Genomic DNA, 16,585 nt, shown 5'->3' with positions numbered 1-16,585 from the left:
CAGGAGGAACATGGTGGTGTCGAGAGATGCAAGTTCGGGGCCCTGTGGGCTTTGCTTGCTCTATAGGCTGCCTTGGAGGCTGTATTTAGGTGAGAGGTAGGCTGATTGCAAGGAGACATACAGACTGTAAAACTGAGCTTTATCCATTCTGCATGAGAAATGGACTTCTGAGCTGATCAACGCTTGCCTCCTAGTACTGTCCACTTTTCGATGGGAGGTATTGTTGGGATGGCGGAAGTATAAGAGGACGCCGGGGAGTGTGGCGGATGTCTCGCAGGTGGGGGTGAGGGTAGTCCTCGGCATCTTTAAACAGGCTGAAGCCTGGGGCACGGGGGCAAAATCAGACAGAGAGTGATCCTCGGGCCAGCTAGTTACGGCGGAGGATCAGAGTAGAAGTGAGCCTCGTCAGCGAAGGAAAAGATTTCAATCTCGGACATGATAGCAATCGGTCAAGGCCAAATGCTGGAAAACTGTCATGGGATAGAGGTAAGTCGGCTATATATATATTACACTTTTACACTGTTATGTTTTTCTTTATAAACTGTACATATTTTTTAAGAAATGGTTATGGGTATGTTTAGAGGTAGGAGGGGGATTAGCAGCTCAAAATATATTTTTAATGCTATATTGTTACTAAAAATTTAATTTTCCTACTCATTTCCAACCATTATTTTTTATATATTCTTTTAATATCCTCTAAAAAAAATGGTTATGTTTGGGTTTTGGGGTAGGGTTAAGGGATCTAAAATGTAGCTTTAAAATAGTAAATTATACCTATTTATACCTAGGGTAATTATACCAACCAATATCTTGTCCAGGCTGATTTTGCAAGCAACATATAAATTGTCAAAATGTCATTATATTATTGTAGATGTTTTACCAGGTGTAGTGGGGTCATGCTATCCATCAAAACTGTGAATCCTTGTTTCGGATTTGCATTTTGGTTCAATAAGTGACAAAATCTGAACTCATTTATCCCACAGACACTAAGAAACAAACTTTAGATAATTGGAATAACCACCTCACTTTGCAACTGGATACTTGCCTTCCGCAAGAGGTGTCAATAACTCTCATACAGTCATATTAAATTCAACCACAGGCCTTTCTCACTCATAATTGCATTGCAGAGCACTAAAGCAATTTGCATTAAGAAATTGAAAGTTTACTTTAAGCAGTGAAGAATTGCCAAAAATAGAAACTGTATTAAGTACTAAAAATAGACATTTGTTGCCCCTTTAAAGATAAGATGAGATAAGAAAATATAAGATAAGACAGTTTGACTAAGACAAACAAAAAAAGAAAACTTGTTACTTTACAGATGTAGCCTATGTGTTTTACAAAATGTAAATTATAAAGAAAAGAGTGATTTTACTAAATATCTTCCTTGTTATTACTATACATCTTGAGCAGCAGGTATGAAGGATCTATAAAAAAATGTCCACCACTTTTCAGTTTGCATTTCATTTCTTTTTGTATTCCAATTCTATTTTAAAACCAACTGTTTAACAAACAGGGCTGGCAGAAAACCTCTTTATTTTCGGTTTGAACTCTTATCAGCTAAACCCCTACTAAAGCATCCAGTTAGCTTCCATGACTTTTAAGTAAGCTACTGTCTGGAACAGCAAAGTGATGCTATTGATGCTCTCTTTAGGTAGCCATCAGTATGGGTGATGCCAGGCCAGAGCATGCTGGATATGAAAACTGAGTTGTCATCTGTAACATGAGAAACAAAAGAATAGAGCCTGAGCTGGTGACAGCTGGTGAATGACACTTTAAGCCAGGTGTAAAGAGATTCAAATGTTAGTGTAAAATGTTAGGGCATCACACCTAAAAGCTCAGAGATGTGACATACAGTTCTTTCAGCTCTGATTTAAGTGGAAGTAGCCTATATTAAAGAACTACATGGCTTGCATAATAATATTTCATATACTATATATATGAAGAGTTCAGATGCAAAAGCCTCTAAGTGCCATCTGAAATTTTCTTCTTGAATGATCATTTTTATCAAGCTTGTATATTTAAGTTCAGTAATTTCGCTTAAATTGCAATGAAAATGACCTATTAATTGTCATTTAAGTGAAATTACTGAACTTAAATATACGAGTTTGATAAAAATGATCATTCAAGAAGAAAATTTCAGATGGCACTTAGAGGCTTTTGCATCTGAACTCTTCATATATATATATATATATATATAGTGGTGGGACATTAAGAGATTGAGTGCTTCATGGCCCTGAAGTATTTTCTGTCTGTTAAAGAAGCTATTAAAGATGTGAAGAATTTGAGGTCATTTCAGTCATTGAGGGCTGTATGATATTAAAGTATTATAAGAAATCCTAAAATAGACACAGAATGGAAGCTGCCTCTTTATAGATGAGATAAGAAGGATAAGATAACACTTTATTCATCCCCTTGGAGAAAATAAAGTCTTACAGCAAAATGTAATCTAGTAAGAAATGCATGTGACCACATTATGTTCGCATGGTATTTTAATCCAAGGTCTCAAAATGATAAAATATATATTTCTGCATGTTGATTCAGAACACACTGGTTTATCATCCAGAGAGGAGCCAGTTTTCTCTTTGACCACCAGAGGGTGTCACGTGAGAATGAGGCTGAACATGGAATCAAATATCTTGGTAATGACTGCCACTCTGTGCTCACTGTGACCATTTATCTGTGTGTGGGTGTGGGGGGGGGGGGGGGGGGGGGGGGATAACAACAGTAATAGTAGGCTAAAACTCATTTAAAGAATTGTATTATTATCTAATTGATTACTTAAAAAAATAATGTTTTACTATAGTTGTAGACTCATTTTTCTGTTTATTTTCCATGCAAGGTAAGACAGTTTTTACTTTAGTGAATAGCCTATTTCACAGGCTGGGCCTATTTTCTGGATGTCAGTTTCTCTATGCACATACCTTAAGGTTAACATAGCTATTAGTATATGTACTGTTAGTGTATTATATCTACTAATATAATTTATAAATTAATTATTATTAATTTATAACATTTTATTAAGTTAAACATACATTAAACAGCCTATTAATAGGCATAGCAAATATGTCAAATGCAGATATAGGATTATAAAACCCCAAACAAAAATGAATGTAAAATACTCTTGTGCTGAAAACAGTAGGCCTACACTGTACTGATAAAAGAATATATATATGATTATGTTTAGGCCTATGTAGGCTATGTATTTAGCTAAAGACTATATATTTATATAAAGGCCTACTAGCATTATTGTATATTATTTGATTCGTCTATACCACGCCATCTATGCGACTAAACTGGAATAGTGCACAGTGTCAGTGGCAAAGTCCCCTTGATTGCCATGGAAGCGGTCGCGTCGCGTCACTCGCGTACACAGGACTCTGCACTGAACTCGTGTACCCATGATGCTGTGAGTCAGTCGAAACTTTGACAGGCACGGAAGAGGATACAAGCAAGCAAAAACACAAGACATCCTTTACCATACTATTTGGATATGAAAATGCACGAGTGTCAATAGCATTTCGCGACAGTGTGCTGTTCGATATGCGGTGCTGCTGTCAGCGATCGCTCGCCTTTCAGACGCAACTTGCAAACGCGCAGTTCATTGAGTGACAGGTAAGCAGGTAAGCGTTGTTTTACAAACATTTCAGTTTGCTTAGGTAAAACTTTTAAGTGCGCGGGCTGCCGTTTTGGCCTTCGTCGCCTAAATTTGTGGTGGGGCACGTTACAAAAACGTTGCGTGATATCAATTTCATCGCATAGAAAGTTAATGAGCATCAACCTATCGCACACTGGAGCTGTTCGGCAAGTGCTGCTGCGTCGCGCCAATCGGGTTGCCAGATCCTTTTCTATTTCATGCTGTTTCCAGGACTGGTTACTGTAATAGGCCACACCATAGCCTTTATTGATAAATACTGAAGAAAACGGGCGACACAACTGAAAAACGTTTGTCAATCAAGAAATGAACATGTTGAATGCTTTAGGTGAAACCTCTGACATTTTCTCTAAAAAATCACCTGTTTCCCCTTGTCTATATCAAAGCAAGCGATTCATAAAAATGAATGTTTAAATATTTTAGGCTAATACTGTATTTTAATTATTAAAAAAAGATTAATATTTAAGTATTTCATAATTATTCATGGATTTTTACAATGTTGACAAAATCCCTTATTTTGCACATCACATGACATCGCAGCAGTATGTTTGTCTTTCTGGTCATCTACTAATAAGACCTATACTTTAAATAAGGAAAATTCTTTCATGGTGGTGGGTTCAAAGTGCAATGGGGAGTTTTTTTTTTTTTTTTTTTTTATTGATCAGATGTGATTGTTTTCCTCCACCACACAATCTTATTGTGAAACAGTGAAAGCAAATTGGAATCTCCGAGTGTTTATGTGTTTATTGAGTAGAGTTCTGAATAGGGATCAGTTCAACTGTAACAGTGGCTGCAGTGTGTAAGTGAATAATTCATTTCTAAGCTATGCTCCCCAGCCGTGTTTGAGTCTGGTTTCCTTTACAAATTTTGCATTTCCTCAGGCAAAGAGTTTAAATTGATATATTACAGGTCACAACTGATTAGTCTACTGCATCTAATGATCAAGCGGGTCTTTTATTTGGCTACTGAAATCCAGTGTCATGACATGATCCATTAGCACTGCGTGGAACTCCTATTCCAATAATTATCGCAGATGATAATCAAATCCTTTTAGGAGTCTGTGTCACACATCACTAAATATCATTTATAAGTATTACAACTGTAATGTGGACTTCCTCCAAGCATGTGTTTCCAGAGAGTGGCCAGTTTTTTACATTCTTGTGGACTTTGATGACGCAAGGGTTGAATGCTGCAAGAATATGCTGTGATCCCACATTGAGTCTTTGTGTCTGTTGACAAAGGCCGGTCTCTGCTCTCTCTCTAGAACACAATAGTTTATATTCATGATAGTTTGGCCTTTGCCTGACAGTTTTATTGTTTGTGTTTTGTTTATTTGTGCTTTGATACCTGTTCCATTCACATTCATAGAGATGATGTTGTATATTTTTGAAGGTGTTTTGGATTGTTTGACATTTTCATTGTTGATGTCTCTGTTCTCGCCTCTCTCAGTTTGTCAGACATGGACCATAAGGATGTATTCGCAGCATTGCAGACAGTATGTTCAGATGTTATCTTGGCTCTTAATGGATCCGTCAGCAGTTCTTCACATGTGGACGCTACGAACCGTCTGTTGGGGGTGATGAGGCAGGTTCAGGAACATGGTCGTGCTGTGGAACCCTTGATCACTGGCTTTACTACTGTTTATCACCATTTTGATCTGGATGCGCAGACACCTGGCAATGGATATCGGACCTTAGTCAAGGTAACTGCTAGTTGGTTGCAAAACTGATGAGTGGATAAAAAAAAGAGATTTTTTTTAAAGTTTCAAATCTCATGTTTTATTTGCAAATTAGGGGTTAGATGCAAATAATGGCATGTCATAAAAAAAGCGGTCTAGATAAGTGCTCTTGGCTGTAATTTAGTTGTTTAGTAACTTTATACCTGTTAATGCTTTATTATGGTATATCAATTCCAGTTGAAGTTTAATTTAAATGATCGTTTTAATGATTAAAAGTATTTTATTATTATTATTATGTAAATCTAAATGTAAATGCAAATAGGGAAAACAATTTGGGGTAGGTCTAACACTACAGCAAGTGAATAAAGTAATCAAATGTAAAATAACACTGATAGTCTTTTAGTCCTGACTAAATTAAATAGATATGCTGCTATTCTGATTCCTTACAATTAAAGCTATCTTTTGTTGTTTTGACGACAACATTAATGCCAGACACAACTGTCACGTTAAGAGCTAGTGCACGGATCCATTACTGTTTTCATGCCTGTCACACTGTCACGTGCGTTGTATAACCGACTGTGTTTACGAGAATACTAACCAAAACCGGAATTTTGATGTAAAAGCGATATAATCCGCGAAATATAACTTGTTACTCGCGAGCTGTTTGTGATTCGGCTTTAGCCTACTGTATGTTTGCACGCAGAGAAAACCATCTCTCAGAGAGCGCGCTAGTACTGGATAGTTTAAAATCGCTTGAATGTTTAAACAGATAAGACTCAAAAAGACGTGGAAATTATCAACTTTTGTTACGATGCAATGTTGGCCCGATTGTGCAAGAGACAATTCCGTCATGTCCCGCGAGAGTGTAGTATAGCCGCCTGTTGTGCTTGACGCTTGCCTTGTTCAACCGATTTTGAGAGAGAGAGAGAAAGAGAGAAGACGCAGAACACTCAAGCTGTTTGTGAAATTGCGTCTCAGATAGTTTGAAAATGATTGATTTAACTTTATCTGTGTTGGTTCTGCTAAAACAACTGGGGGGGGGGGGGGGGGGATTATTAAAATGATGTGCAATACCCGCGCCGAAATTCGAGCCCTGTGCTAGTATCTCTTCCTCGCGTACCTTCATAGCCTGGTTGTACTCGAACGGTGTGTTTTTGCTTCAATCAGAAACAAGTTTTTTGTGTGTATTTTTAGCCTTTAGCGGTTCAACCTTTAGCGGTTTTCTTGCATATTTTGCAAAATATTGTGCTTTGTTGGAGGTCTGACTTGTAACCAAACCAAACCCAACCAAACCACTTCCATTCTATTGAAGTGGCTCCCTTTTTATGTACTAAATCGTCTTCGGAGGCTGACATGCTGCTACTATCAGACAGGTGTTGTTGTGCGCGCTAGGGAACGTAAAGCGCCATACATCATCGCGTCGCTATCATCGCGATATGACGTTTACATTTTTATCATGTTAAAAAAGTATACCGGTATTATCGTGGACGGTATGATATGGCACAGCCCTACTTATTCAGTCATCAAAGATTCAATTATTGTTGTGCAGAAAAAAAATATACAGTGTATACACTGTTGTACACCTCGGGTCGTTAGCGACCCTATACAACTTTTATCTAATATGAATTGGAAAACAGGCATTCTTTTATCATTTTATAATTTTTTTCTTGTTATATTGTTTGAGGAATACTAAGAAGGTTGATGTCTAACTTAAAAAAATGAGAAGTAGGGTAGTGAATGTCGTCACGGGTCACTAAAGACCCAAGGTATGCGTTTAAGTGTTAATTCAAATAAATTCTATAATAATAAACAAAAAATACATAAATTCTATTTACATCTGTATCTCTGTGTCTGATTTAAAGCAGGCTGAATGCTAGATCTAAAAAGCCATAACTGATGTAAAAATCTAATTTTGCTCTTCAAACATCAATAACAGCTTTAATTTGTCAATGCTGGCAAATGACCATGGTATGAGCAGGATAATTTATTTATTTTATTTATTTATTTGCCTTAAAATCCACAAAAGGAGGCCATTGACTTTCCTTTTCTCCATAGGTGGTCCATTCCTGCGTCATCCACATCATCCAGAAGGCCCGTTACATCGCATCAAACTGCACTGGAGCTTTTTTCCGATTGGACCATAATGTGACAGAAGTGGAAGCATACTGTAGTGCCCTGTGCCAGCTGCGAGCGTTACTTTACCTGGCACAGATATTACTCAATGACAATGCCCACGGTCAGCTCTATTCACAGGACGAAGGGGGTTTAAGCAAGAGGTTTGTGCAAGAGTACATCTCCATGCACAAAGCTTGTTTCTATGGCCGCTGCTTAGGCTTCCAGGTGAGATAATGTGAACATTTCTTTTGAAACAGTATTAACAAGCACACATAAAGGTTTTTATCGTTTCACTGATGCACACAGTTTGTGATGTCTATGCAAATTTGTTCCAGAAACACAAAGTCTCTATTTCTTTGTCTCTCCTACAAGTTTCCCCCCTCTCTCAGGCCTTTTCTACAGACAGTGGTCATCAGTATGGTGTCCTTTGGTGAAAACTACAAGAAACAGCAGACTGGGCTTGGTAAGTGTAGACTCGATGGGTTGCATCAAAATCTCATAATATTAGGGCTACATGATTTATTCTTCTCATGCATTTATGTCTGTTATTTATAGAAGCTTTGTTTTCGCCACGGAATAATCTAAAATAATATAAATAAAAAAGGTAACTTTTTATCTTTTTTTCTCAGAATTGTGAGGTTATGTATCAAAATTCAGAGAAAAAAGTCTGAATTGCAAGATATAAACTCACAAATCTTGTTTTTTTTCTCAGACTTTCTGAAATTCAGACTTTTTTCTCGCAATTCTGATTTTATTTAGAAACAAGCTTCCATAGTTATTCCCATAAAATAATGAGGAAATTAGTCTCTTTCAATTTTTACACAATTACTTATCCCTTTTGTCAATAAAGTTTGATTTATTTACAGGCATGGCTGCTCTTTCTTTCTTCACATCGGGCAAATATGTGGTGGACCCTGAGTTGAGGGGGGAAGAGTTTGAGCGCATCACTCAAAATTTAGATATGCAGTTTTGGAAAACCTTTTGGAACCTTACTGAGTCTGAGCTATTATCAGTAAGTACATGTATGTTTATGTATGTATGTTATATTGTTCTTGAAGTTAAACTGTAGGTTCACAATGATATTTGCAGTACTGTTTGGGGTCAGTATGCTTTTTAATGTTGTTGAATGTCTCTTATGCTAGTAAGTTTTTCTATTTGAATATATATGTAAATGTAATTTATTCCTGTGATGGCAGAGCTGAATTTTCTGCATCATTACTCTGTCTTCCTTCAGAAATCATTCTAATATGCTGATTTGCTTCTATCAATGTTGAAAACATCCTTATTTGAAATAGAATATAAATGTATTTACCGTCACTGTTGATCAGTGTATTGTTTCAATTTCTGACTGACCCGAAACTTTTGAACAGAAGTGTACAAAATAAGACAGAAGAGTTCAAATGGTATTTTCTTATTCTGTATTTCTCTAAAGAGTTTGACAAGGATTTCTTCCAGTGTGGTGCAAGTGAATGTAACATTAACTGTGCCAGCTGAAGGTCTGAGTTTGCCACTGGCCTCTGACCCCAATCTCTCAGTCGCTGTGAACCCTCCACTTGCACACTGGGGCCCTGGGCCAGTCAACGTGCGCTTGATCTCACACACACTACGACAAGGACAGGTTTGTGTTCGTGTCTTTTATGAAAAAGAAATAATTACATTTAGGACAAGCAGCTATCCCTTAGTCTCTGAGGTATGTTTTCAGGTACGGTGAGCATGATAAATGTTTTCAGCAATCTTGTAATTAGTTAGAACGGCTGCTAAAGTTAGCGCTCAATAATCGGTTCTGCTGAATTTCCTCCATATTTGATCTCTTCCCACAGGACAGTGCAGAACTGTTAGCACTTTCTCGTCCTGAGGGGCCTCAGCTGTCTCTGCCGGGGAGTTTCAATCGTCAGACGGCTCCTCTTTCTCCTTGCCTGATCATACACTTCCACGGAGGAGGCTTTGTAGCACAAACTTCAAAATCACATGAGGCATGGCTGTGGCAGTTTTACCTCCCTGTATAAAGTTTCACATAAATGTTTGTTGTTGTTGTTGTTGTTGCTAAAGGCCCTCTTGTTCTCTTCTCTTTTTATTGTAGAATTACTTGAAGAGCTGGTCAAAGGATCTGAATGTGCCTATTCTCTCTGTGGATTACTCATTGGCTCCAGAGGCCCCGTTCCCCCGGGCTCTGGAGGAATGTTTCTATGCCTACTGTTGGGCCTTGAAGAATTGCCATTTGCTGGGTTTGTATCACACACCCCTCACCAGATAGAAGCAACTATTATACAGACAGTGATTGTTTTACATGGGGACATGCCGTCTAAATAGGCCGCCCTTGTTTAATTATGCTGTCGACTTTGCAACTCTCTTGTTCCTGTCAGTGAATTGATGTTGCATGAATTTTTCACAGAGAAAAATTTGTTGACACCTGGTATTAAGATGCATTTTGGATTTTTCTTTACCATTTTAAGCACCTTTTTGTCTTTACATTTTCATTGTAAATTGTCCTATGTCATGACAAATTAAATCTAAAATACAAACATTCCATACAGTTTCTCAATTAATATGAGAATATTGTTAATAGTAAATGATAATATAAACATTAAAAACCTGCATGTACACTACCGTTTATATGTTTGGGGTGAATGCGATTTTTTTGTAAATAAATTTGATTTAATTCAGCAAGGATGCAAGTGACAGTAAGAACATTTATAATATTACAATAGATTTTGAACTTTCTATACAGTTCAACTTTCTATATCTCTATTCTAATCCTGAATTTTTTTTATCATGGTTTCCACCAAAACATTGAGCAGTAATAATAAGAAATGTTGAATACTTGAGTAATGATGCTGAAAATTCAGCTTTGCCATTATAGAAATAAATTACATTTTAAAATATGTTAAAATAAAAAACATTTCTTTTAAATTGTAATAATATTTCACAATATTACTGTTTTTACTGATGAATGCAATCTTGGTGACCCATAAAAGACTTTCAAAAACATTTAAAAAAAAGTCCTCACCCCAGACTTTTGAAAGGTAGTTATAATAATTATAAAATATATTTTTCAATATTTTTAGATAAGGTGCAACGTCACACTACAAAATTTCCCAAAAGTATTTTTTTTAAAAAGTATTTTATGTCATATGCCCCAAATTTGATGGCTGAATCAATTACATTTTTAAATTTGATGACTTTCCAGTTATTACAACCCAATCAACTTGTAAGTGATAACTCATGCGACACTCTCAAATTAAGGTTACAAAAATACGGCATAGCTGTTATGGAATATTACTTTCTAGTCTATGTGCTAGTGAAATAAATGTTGATGCGAAGGATAACTTTAATTTAATCTACATAGAAACCTAAAGCCAAGACATGAATAACAGGGTAGCACCTTAATAACTTAAGGTGCCTCAAAGAACCATTTGAACTTTATTTTTAGGTGTGTGAGCATAACAATAGGTGTGGACATGACAAGCAATCCATACCAACCATGCCTCAGGACTAAATGTTGATCTTGCTACACAGGCTCGACTGCAGAGCGGGTTTGTTTGGTGGGAGACAGTGCAGGTGGTAACCTGTGCATAACCGTCTCTATGAGGGCAGTGTCTCATGGTGTACGCGTTCCTGATGGGATTGTGGCAGCGTATCCAGCAACTCTGCTAACAACAGACGCCTCACCATCCAGACTACTCACTTTAATCGACCCTCTGCTGCCTCTGATTGTGCTCTACAAGTGCATCGATGCCTACGCTGGTGAGCTTTTGGATCAAGTCAAGTCGTGTATTTATACAGCGCTTTATACAGTACAGATTGTTTCAAAGCAGCTTTACGGTAATAAACAGGAACAAAAACAGCATCAATGTAGCAATATTCTTCAAATTGGAAACAATAAATTTGGTTGTATTTCCAACTTCAGTTTCAACTATAAAGCAGTTTTACACTAGACAATAGTGTCAAATCAATTCACTTGTTCACGAGAAAAAAAAAAATTTATGAGAAAAAATATAGGAACTATATAGAGTCCACAATTGAACAAAATATTGGTTGAGCAATACATTTGTGTCAATATTATTTATTCATCTTTGTTAACGTTAGTTTATAAAAAATACAAGTTAATTGTTAGTTCATGTTAGCTTAGGTCCATTAAATAATATAAACAGATAGAACTTTTGATAATAGTAATGTGTTGGTAAATGTTGAGATTAACATTAACTAAGATTAATAAATGCTTTAGAAGTATTGTTAGTTCATGTTTACTCATGTAAATGTTAACAAATTAAACCTTGTTGTAAAGCGTTACGAAGATATTTAATATTTTTCGAAAGTATTTTCATTCAAATTTATGTTATTAATGTGACAATTTGAGTAGTTGAGTGAAAGTTTGAATTGAAAAATTAACATGAATTTTAGAATGTCTTAGTATTTGGGTTGTCTATTTTTAAAGGAACAATTGACCCTGTCATCATTTACTCACCCTCATATTGTTTCAAACCTGTACGACTTTTATTTCTTCTGCAGTGTTTTTGTGCTTGCAATGAAAGTCAATGGGATCCAATGTTGTCATGTTGAGTTCATATGCTCACTGTCAAATAGTGCAAGAATCTTAAACGCTTCTAATTCATTAAAACAGGTTTACTGGCTTAAAGATTTTCATCTCAGACTTTTAGACCCCACTGTATGTTTCACCTAGTCGTGACAATTCCAAAATGCTCTATGTACAGAATGTACAGTAATATTAAACCTTCTGTCTATCTACAGCACCTTCATAATTACACTGTCTTTTTGGTCTCTGTCGCCCTCTTATTCAGGTGCGAATTGTCAGTCAGTCCAGCCAGCTCAGCATTTAGACACCCTGACTGCTTTGGGACAGGACACTGTAAAGATGTTGAGTGACTTTGCCCAAGGAGCGTCAAATTGGCTTCAGACTTTAATAGATCCAAAGGCACCACCATCATCACCATCATCCTCTGCAACTACATCAAATGGTGCAACTACATCATCAAATGGTCCTTCACCTTCCAAGTCACATTATCTTAAGAGACCACAGGAAGTCCAAGATTACCCAGAAAATTTTGAGCCTCTACGGTCTAGATGTCTGGCGGATATACAGACACCTCGCACACCAATAATGAAGAACCCATTTGTTTCTCCACTACTTGCTCCAGACAATCTTCTCAGGGGCCTTCCTCCAGTGCATATAGTGGTAAGACATGATGAATCTGCTTTTCCAGAGATAGTGCTGTAACTCTTATTTTAATGCCTTGATTGTTTTCCTCAGGCCTCTGCTTTGGATGCCCTGTTAGATGATTCAGTAATGTTTGCCAAAAAGCTGAGGAATATGAACCAGCCAGTGACGCTCACTGTGGTTGAAGACCTCCCTCATGGTTTCCTGAGCCTATTTCAGTTCTCCAAAGAAACCCAGGAAGCAGCAGATCTATGTGTGAAACGAATCAGAGAAGTCTTCCAGCAAGAGGAACTGCCTGCTGATAAGAGGCAGCCAGGGCTTAATTAGACCACAAAGGTCTAAGAAATTACAGTGAATACATCTAAATAATAAATAAAGTGAAAGGTTCGAAACCCAAAATTAGGGTAGTCCATCCACCATCTAAACTTCTGGAAACAACTGTAGATCCAGCTTGCAGTACCAACATCATCATATCTGCTAAGCTTAATTTGCAGTCTTGCATCAAAGCGATTCATTTTTAGATGTCCGCAATGACCATTCACTGTTCTTTTCTGCCCTAACAGAATGTCTAAGCATCCACCAAAATTTCACCATTGTGCCTGTAGTGATGCAATAAGATCTAAGTTGCTTTTGCACTGCAAACCAACACATTTTTTTTTAAGCACTGTGGCTTGTTTTTCTTGTTTTTAGCTACAATCCAGTGGTTTGAATGTTTAAACGTAGGGGTGTCAAACACACAGCCTTACTTTCTCTCATTTAATTTAACCCTTGTTCTGTGTTTTAAACCTTGTTCAAATATGACCAGCCTTTTAAAACTGCTTCTACGTGTCTCATTACTCTATCACCAAATATTGGATTCAGTCTTTTTGTCTACTTGTCTTTTTTTTTTCAATTAGCACAAGTTTTGCATTTCTTTTTGGATCTGATGGATCGTAGGCCTCGTTTATCTGAGCTTATGTACCTCAATTTTTGACCGGAAAAAGCAGTATTTGTGGATAATTTTGGCAATACTGAATAAAATTTGAACAAAATGTATCACACTAGTGTGCTTTAATGTTTAACTAGGAAGTTTGTTTTTAAATGATATTATTGTGTAGAAAATGGTACAGTCACACTTTGTTCCTGGTCAAAAATGACCAACCATGAAAAGTCAATGGGGGAGACTGAAAATAAGAGAAAAGTTTTCATATTCATGTTCATATATGTACATGTGTGCTTGCAACAATAAAGGCCTGGATACGTACACACCCCAGCTACCACACACACGTCCGCACATGCACATACACACACATGTTCTTGTGCACAAACTATTTTGAGTATTTTCACAGAGATGAACTTTATCCTACTCTGAGCTGCATCCAATATCCATTCATCCATCCAACATTACCAAACCTGTAGGCACACACAAGTGCAAGCACGTGTGCGCACACAAAACACGTTCATGTACACAAGCTATTTTGATTATTACATTCTTTCCTTTTCACAGAGATGAACTTTATCCTATTCTGAAATGCATCCAATATCCATTCATACTTTCAACATTACCACACATGTGGCACCACACTTTTGAACTGTCTTTGCCCTGCAGTGACCCTGCTACAGAAAAGTCCTTCTTTCAAAGTCAACATCAGAAGATTGGTTCTCATCATTTGTTGCAATGTCTTTGATCAAGAAGCTCATGCACAGACAGCGTCTTGACCATTGTGCTGGCACTAAATGAATAAGCAGGGTGCTATGTGACATTTATATACCGTCTCTGTGCTGTTACTTTTGTCAGCTTTATTGTGAAACATGAAAATCCCAAAACACATTGTTATAATATTTTGTCTGGAAGATGTGATGAAATGAAGAACAAGAAATAAAGACTTGGCGGGGTCATTGTGGAGCAAACAGAGTTTGTGTTTATGTGTGTGTGTGCACGTGTATGCAGTTCAGAATAGGACAAAGTTCAGTCTCTGAAAAATAAAGTGTGTAATCCTCAAAATAGTTTATCTACAACAACATCTCGGTTACGTATGGTAACCCTCGTCCCTAATGGAGGCAATGGAGATGTGTCAAACTGACACTAGGCAAGGCAAAGCAAGTTTATTTATATAGCACATTTCATACACTATGGCAATTCAAAGTGCTTTACAAAGAGAGGAATAAAAATAATCACAAAATAAAAGCAAGGAAAATTCAGTTATTCAAAAGCTTTACATAAAGGAATTATAATAATCACACTAGCAATTCATAGAGCTTTGCATAGAAAATAGACACAAAATAAAAAAGGGGAAATTAAAACAGTTATAAAAGGAATTAAAAGAGATAAATGATACAGTTATACAATAAATTAGAGTAAAATGAATTAAAATAGCAAATAAACTTCTCATCTGGCAAAACACCGGTGTATCTTATTTTGACTCTGATATTTCCCCATGACGGTGTTGGAAACTTTATTCCTAGACTCCAGCGTGTTACCAGTCTCAATCCAATCAGCATAACTATTCAAACGCATATATGCTAATCCAATCAGCCCAACCATTCAACGTCTGGGCCAGGGGCTCCGAAAGCCATTTGCAGAACAAAAGGTGACAATGGAGAAAACAGGAATTGCAACTTTGCTGAGCAGAATCATTCGTGTGATATCATCATCTTAACCTTAAAAGCTAAATGCAATATTATTCACCATGATGTTATGTAAGGAAGCATCTGAAATAGATTCTTAAATTTGTAATCCTTCAGTCCCCTGTTTGAGAGTTCTTAAAAACTCTTACAAAATACAAATTTAGACACTTAAAAGTTCATTCTTGTAACTTGAAAAAGTTACAGGCACATATAACTTATTCTGTGTTGTGTCCTTGATTTACATGAGTGTCATAGTTCTTCTCAAAACCATAACAGTTGACACATAAAATGTCGTATAAACTACATGATTACACAGAAAACCATGTAGCATAAGAGTGGAAGTCTGGAAAGTCCATGGCACCTGAATAGCTGTGAAGTCTGTTTCCTGTAGAGTCCATTTCCCACGTAGAGTCGTTCTGATGACTCGTCCCTCATGAGGCTTGTTCATGGAAATCTTAGGTGATGCTTTACACCAGGTTGCCGCTTGCGAAGACATCATGGCATACACACATACCTGTAACACAAGAAAACAAAGAAACGGCAGACCAGCAATATTCATGCATAGACTTCATTCTTCCATAAGTCTGTTTATCGTATAGTGGTTTTACGTCTAACTCTTATCAAAGTAAACATTGTGACCATATAGTTTTTACATATAACTATATTACAGTAAACATTGTGATCGTATAGTGTTTTTTTTTTTTTTCTTAACCTAATCTTAATTGATTCGACACCTATGGACCAGTGAGGTGGGGATAAACTACTGGGAGGGGGAAACCTATGAGGAAACCTAAATTCAGAATTTGCTTTTCTGCATTGTCTTTTCATATTTTGCTGTTGAGTTTCTCCAAGGTGCTTTTAGTCTGCCACTCTTCTTCCTGACTTTCACAGGAGCAATATCATCAATTACACTTTTAACAAGGAGAAAATCAACAGAGTCAGTAGATATGCTTGGTGTTAAAGATATAGCCTTCATAAATAGTACACTAGTGTTCTCATTTAAGCATCTCTTCTTGAGATCAATATATCAAAGAAAATACAGAAATGATCAGACAGTGCTACATCCTTAATAACAATCGATGAAATGTTTAGACCCTTACTGATAAGTAAATCTAGAGTGTGTCCACGATTGTGTGTGGGTCCATGTACATGCTGAGTCAGATCAAGTTTTTAAAACAGTTTTGATATCTTTTGCCATATCGTTTTCTGCATTATCTATGTGGATGTTAAAATCTCCAGCAATAGCAAAACAGTCAAACTCTGAGGTAATTGTTGATAACAGCTCTGTAAAGTCCTCAGCAAAGGCTGGAGAGTATTTTGGAGGCCTGTAAATAGCCTAATGATAAGTAAAATGCGT

The 16,585-nt window shown here is 36.8% G+C and overlaps 1 protein-coding gene across 2 annotated transcripts; it reads left to right on the top strand.

Annotated features, from left to right (window-relative positions):
- The first annotated feature begins 3,408 nt into the window (after positions 1-3,408).
- Positions 3,409-13,656, top strand: lipea (lipase, hormone-sensitive a). 2 transcript variants are annotated; one of them, XM_084422655.1, is made up of 11 exons: positions 3,409-3,612; positions 5,102-5,354; positions 7,386-7,670; positions 7,818-7,908; positions 8,312-8,457; positions 8,878-9,063; positions 9,266-9,418; positions 9,526-9,670; positions 10,962-11,189; positions 12,245-12,639; positions 12,715-13,656. In XM_084422655.1, the coding sequence occupies exons 2-11, from the start codon at positions 5,112-5,114 to the stop codon at positions 12,946-12,948; spliced, it is 2,106 nt and encodes a 701-aa protein (XP_084278781.1). In that variant the 5' UTR covers positions 3,409-3,612; positions 5,102-5,111; the 3' UTR covers positions 12,949-13,656. The 2 variants fall into 2 exon arrangements, with proteins under 2 accessions (XP_084278781.1, XP_084278782.1); XM_084422656.1 differs by having other exon boundaries at positions 3,414-3,620.
- The last annotated feature ends 2,929 nt before the right edge of the window (positions 13,657-16,585 follow it).

This window comes from Rutilus rutilus (genome assembly GCF_951802725.1).
Source record: "Rutilus rutilus genome assembly, chromosome: 11".
Lineage (NCBI taxonomy): Eukaryota > Metazoa > Chordata > Actinopteri > Cypriniformes > Leuciscidae > Rutilus > Rutilus rutilus.
This window is presented reverse-complemented; position numbering and strand designations above follow the sequence as displayed.

Coding starts and splice junctions, on each gene's coding strand:
- lipea (XM_084422655.1), top strand. CDS start 5,112: ATGGACCATAAGGATGTATTCGCAGCATTGCAGACAGTATGTTCAGAT. Junction 9,671..10,961: donor GAAGAATTGCCATTTGCTGG/GTTTGTATCACA, acceptor CTTGCTACACAG/GCTCGACTGCAGAGCGGGTT. Junction 11,190..12,244: donor GTGCATCGATGCCTACGCTG/GTGAGCTTTTGG, acceptor CCTCTTATTCAG/GTGCGAATTGTCAGTCAGTC.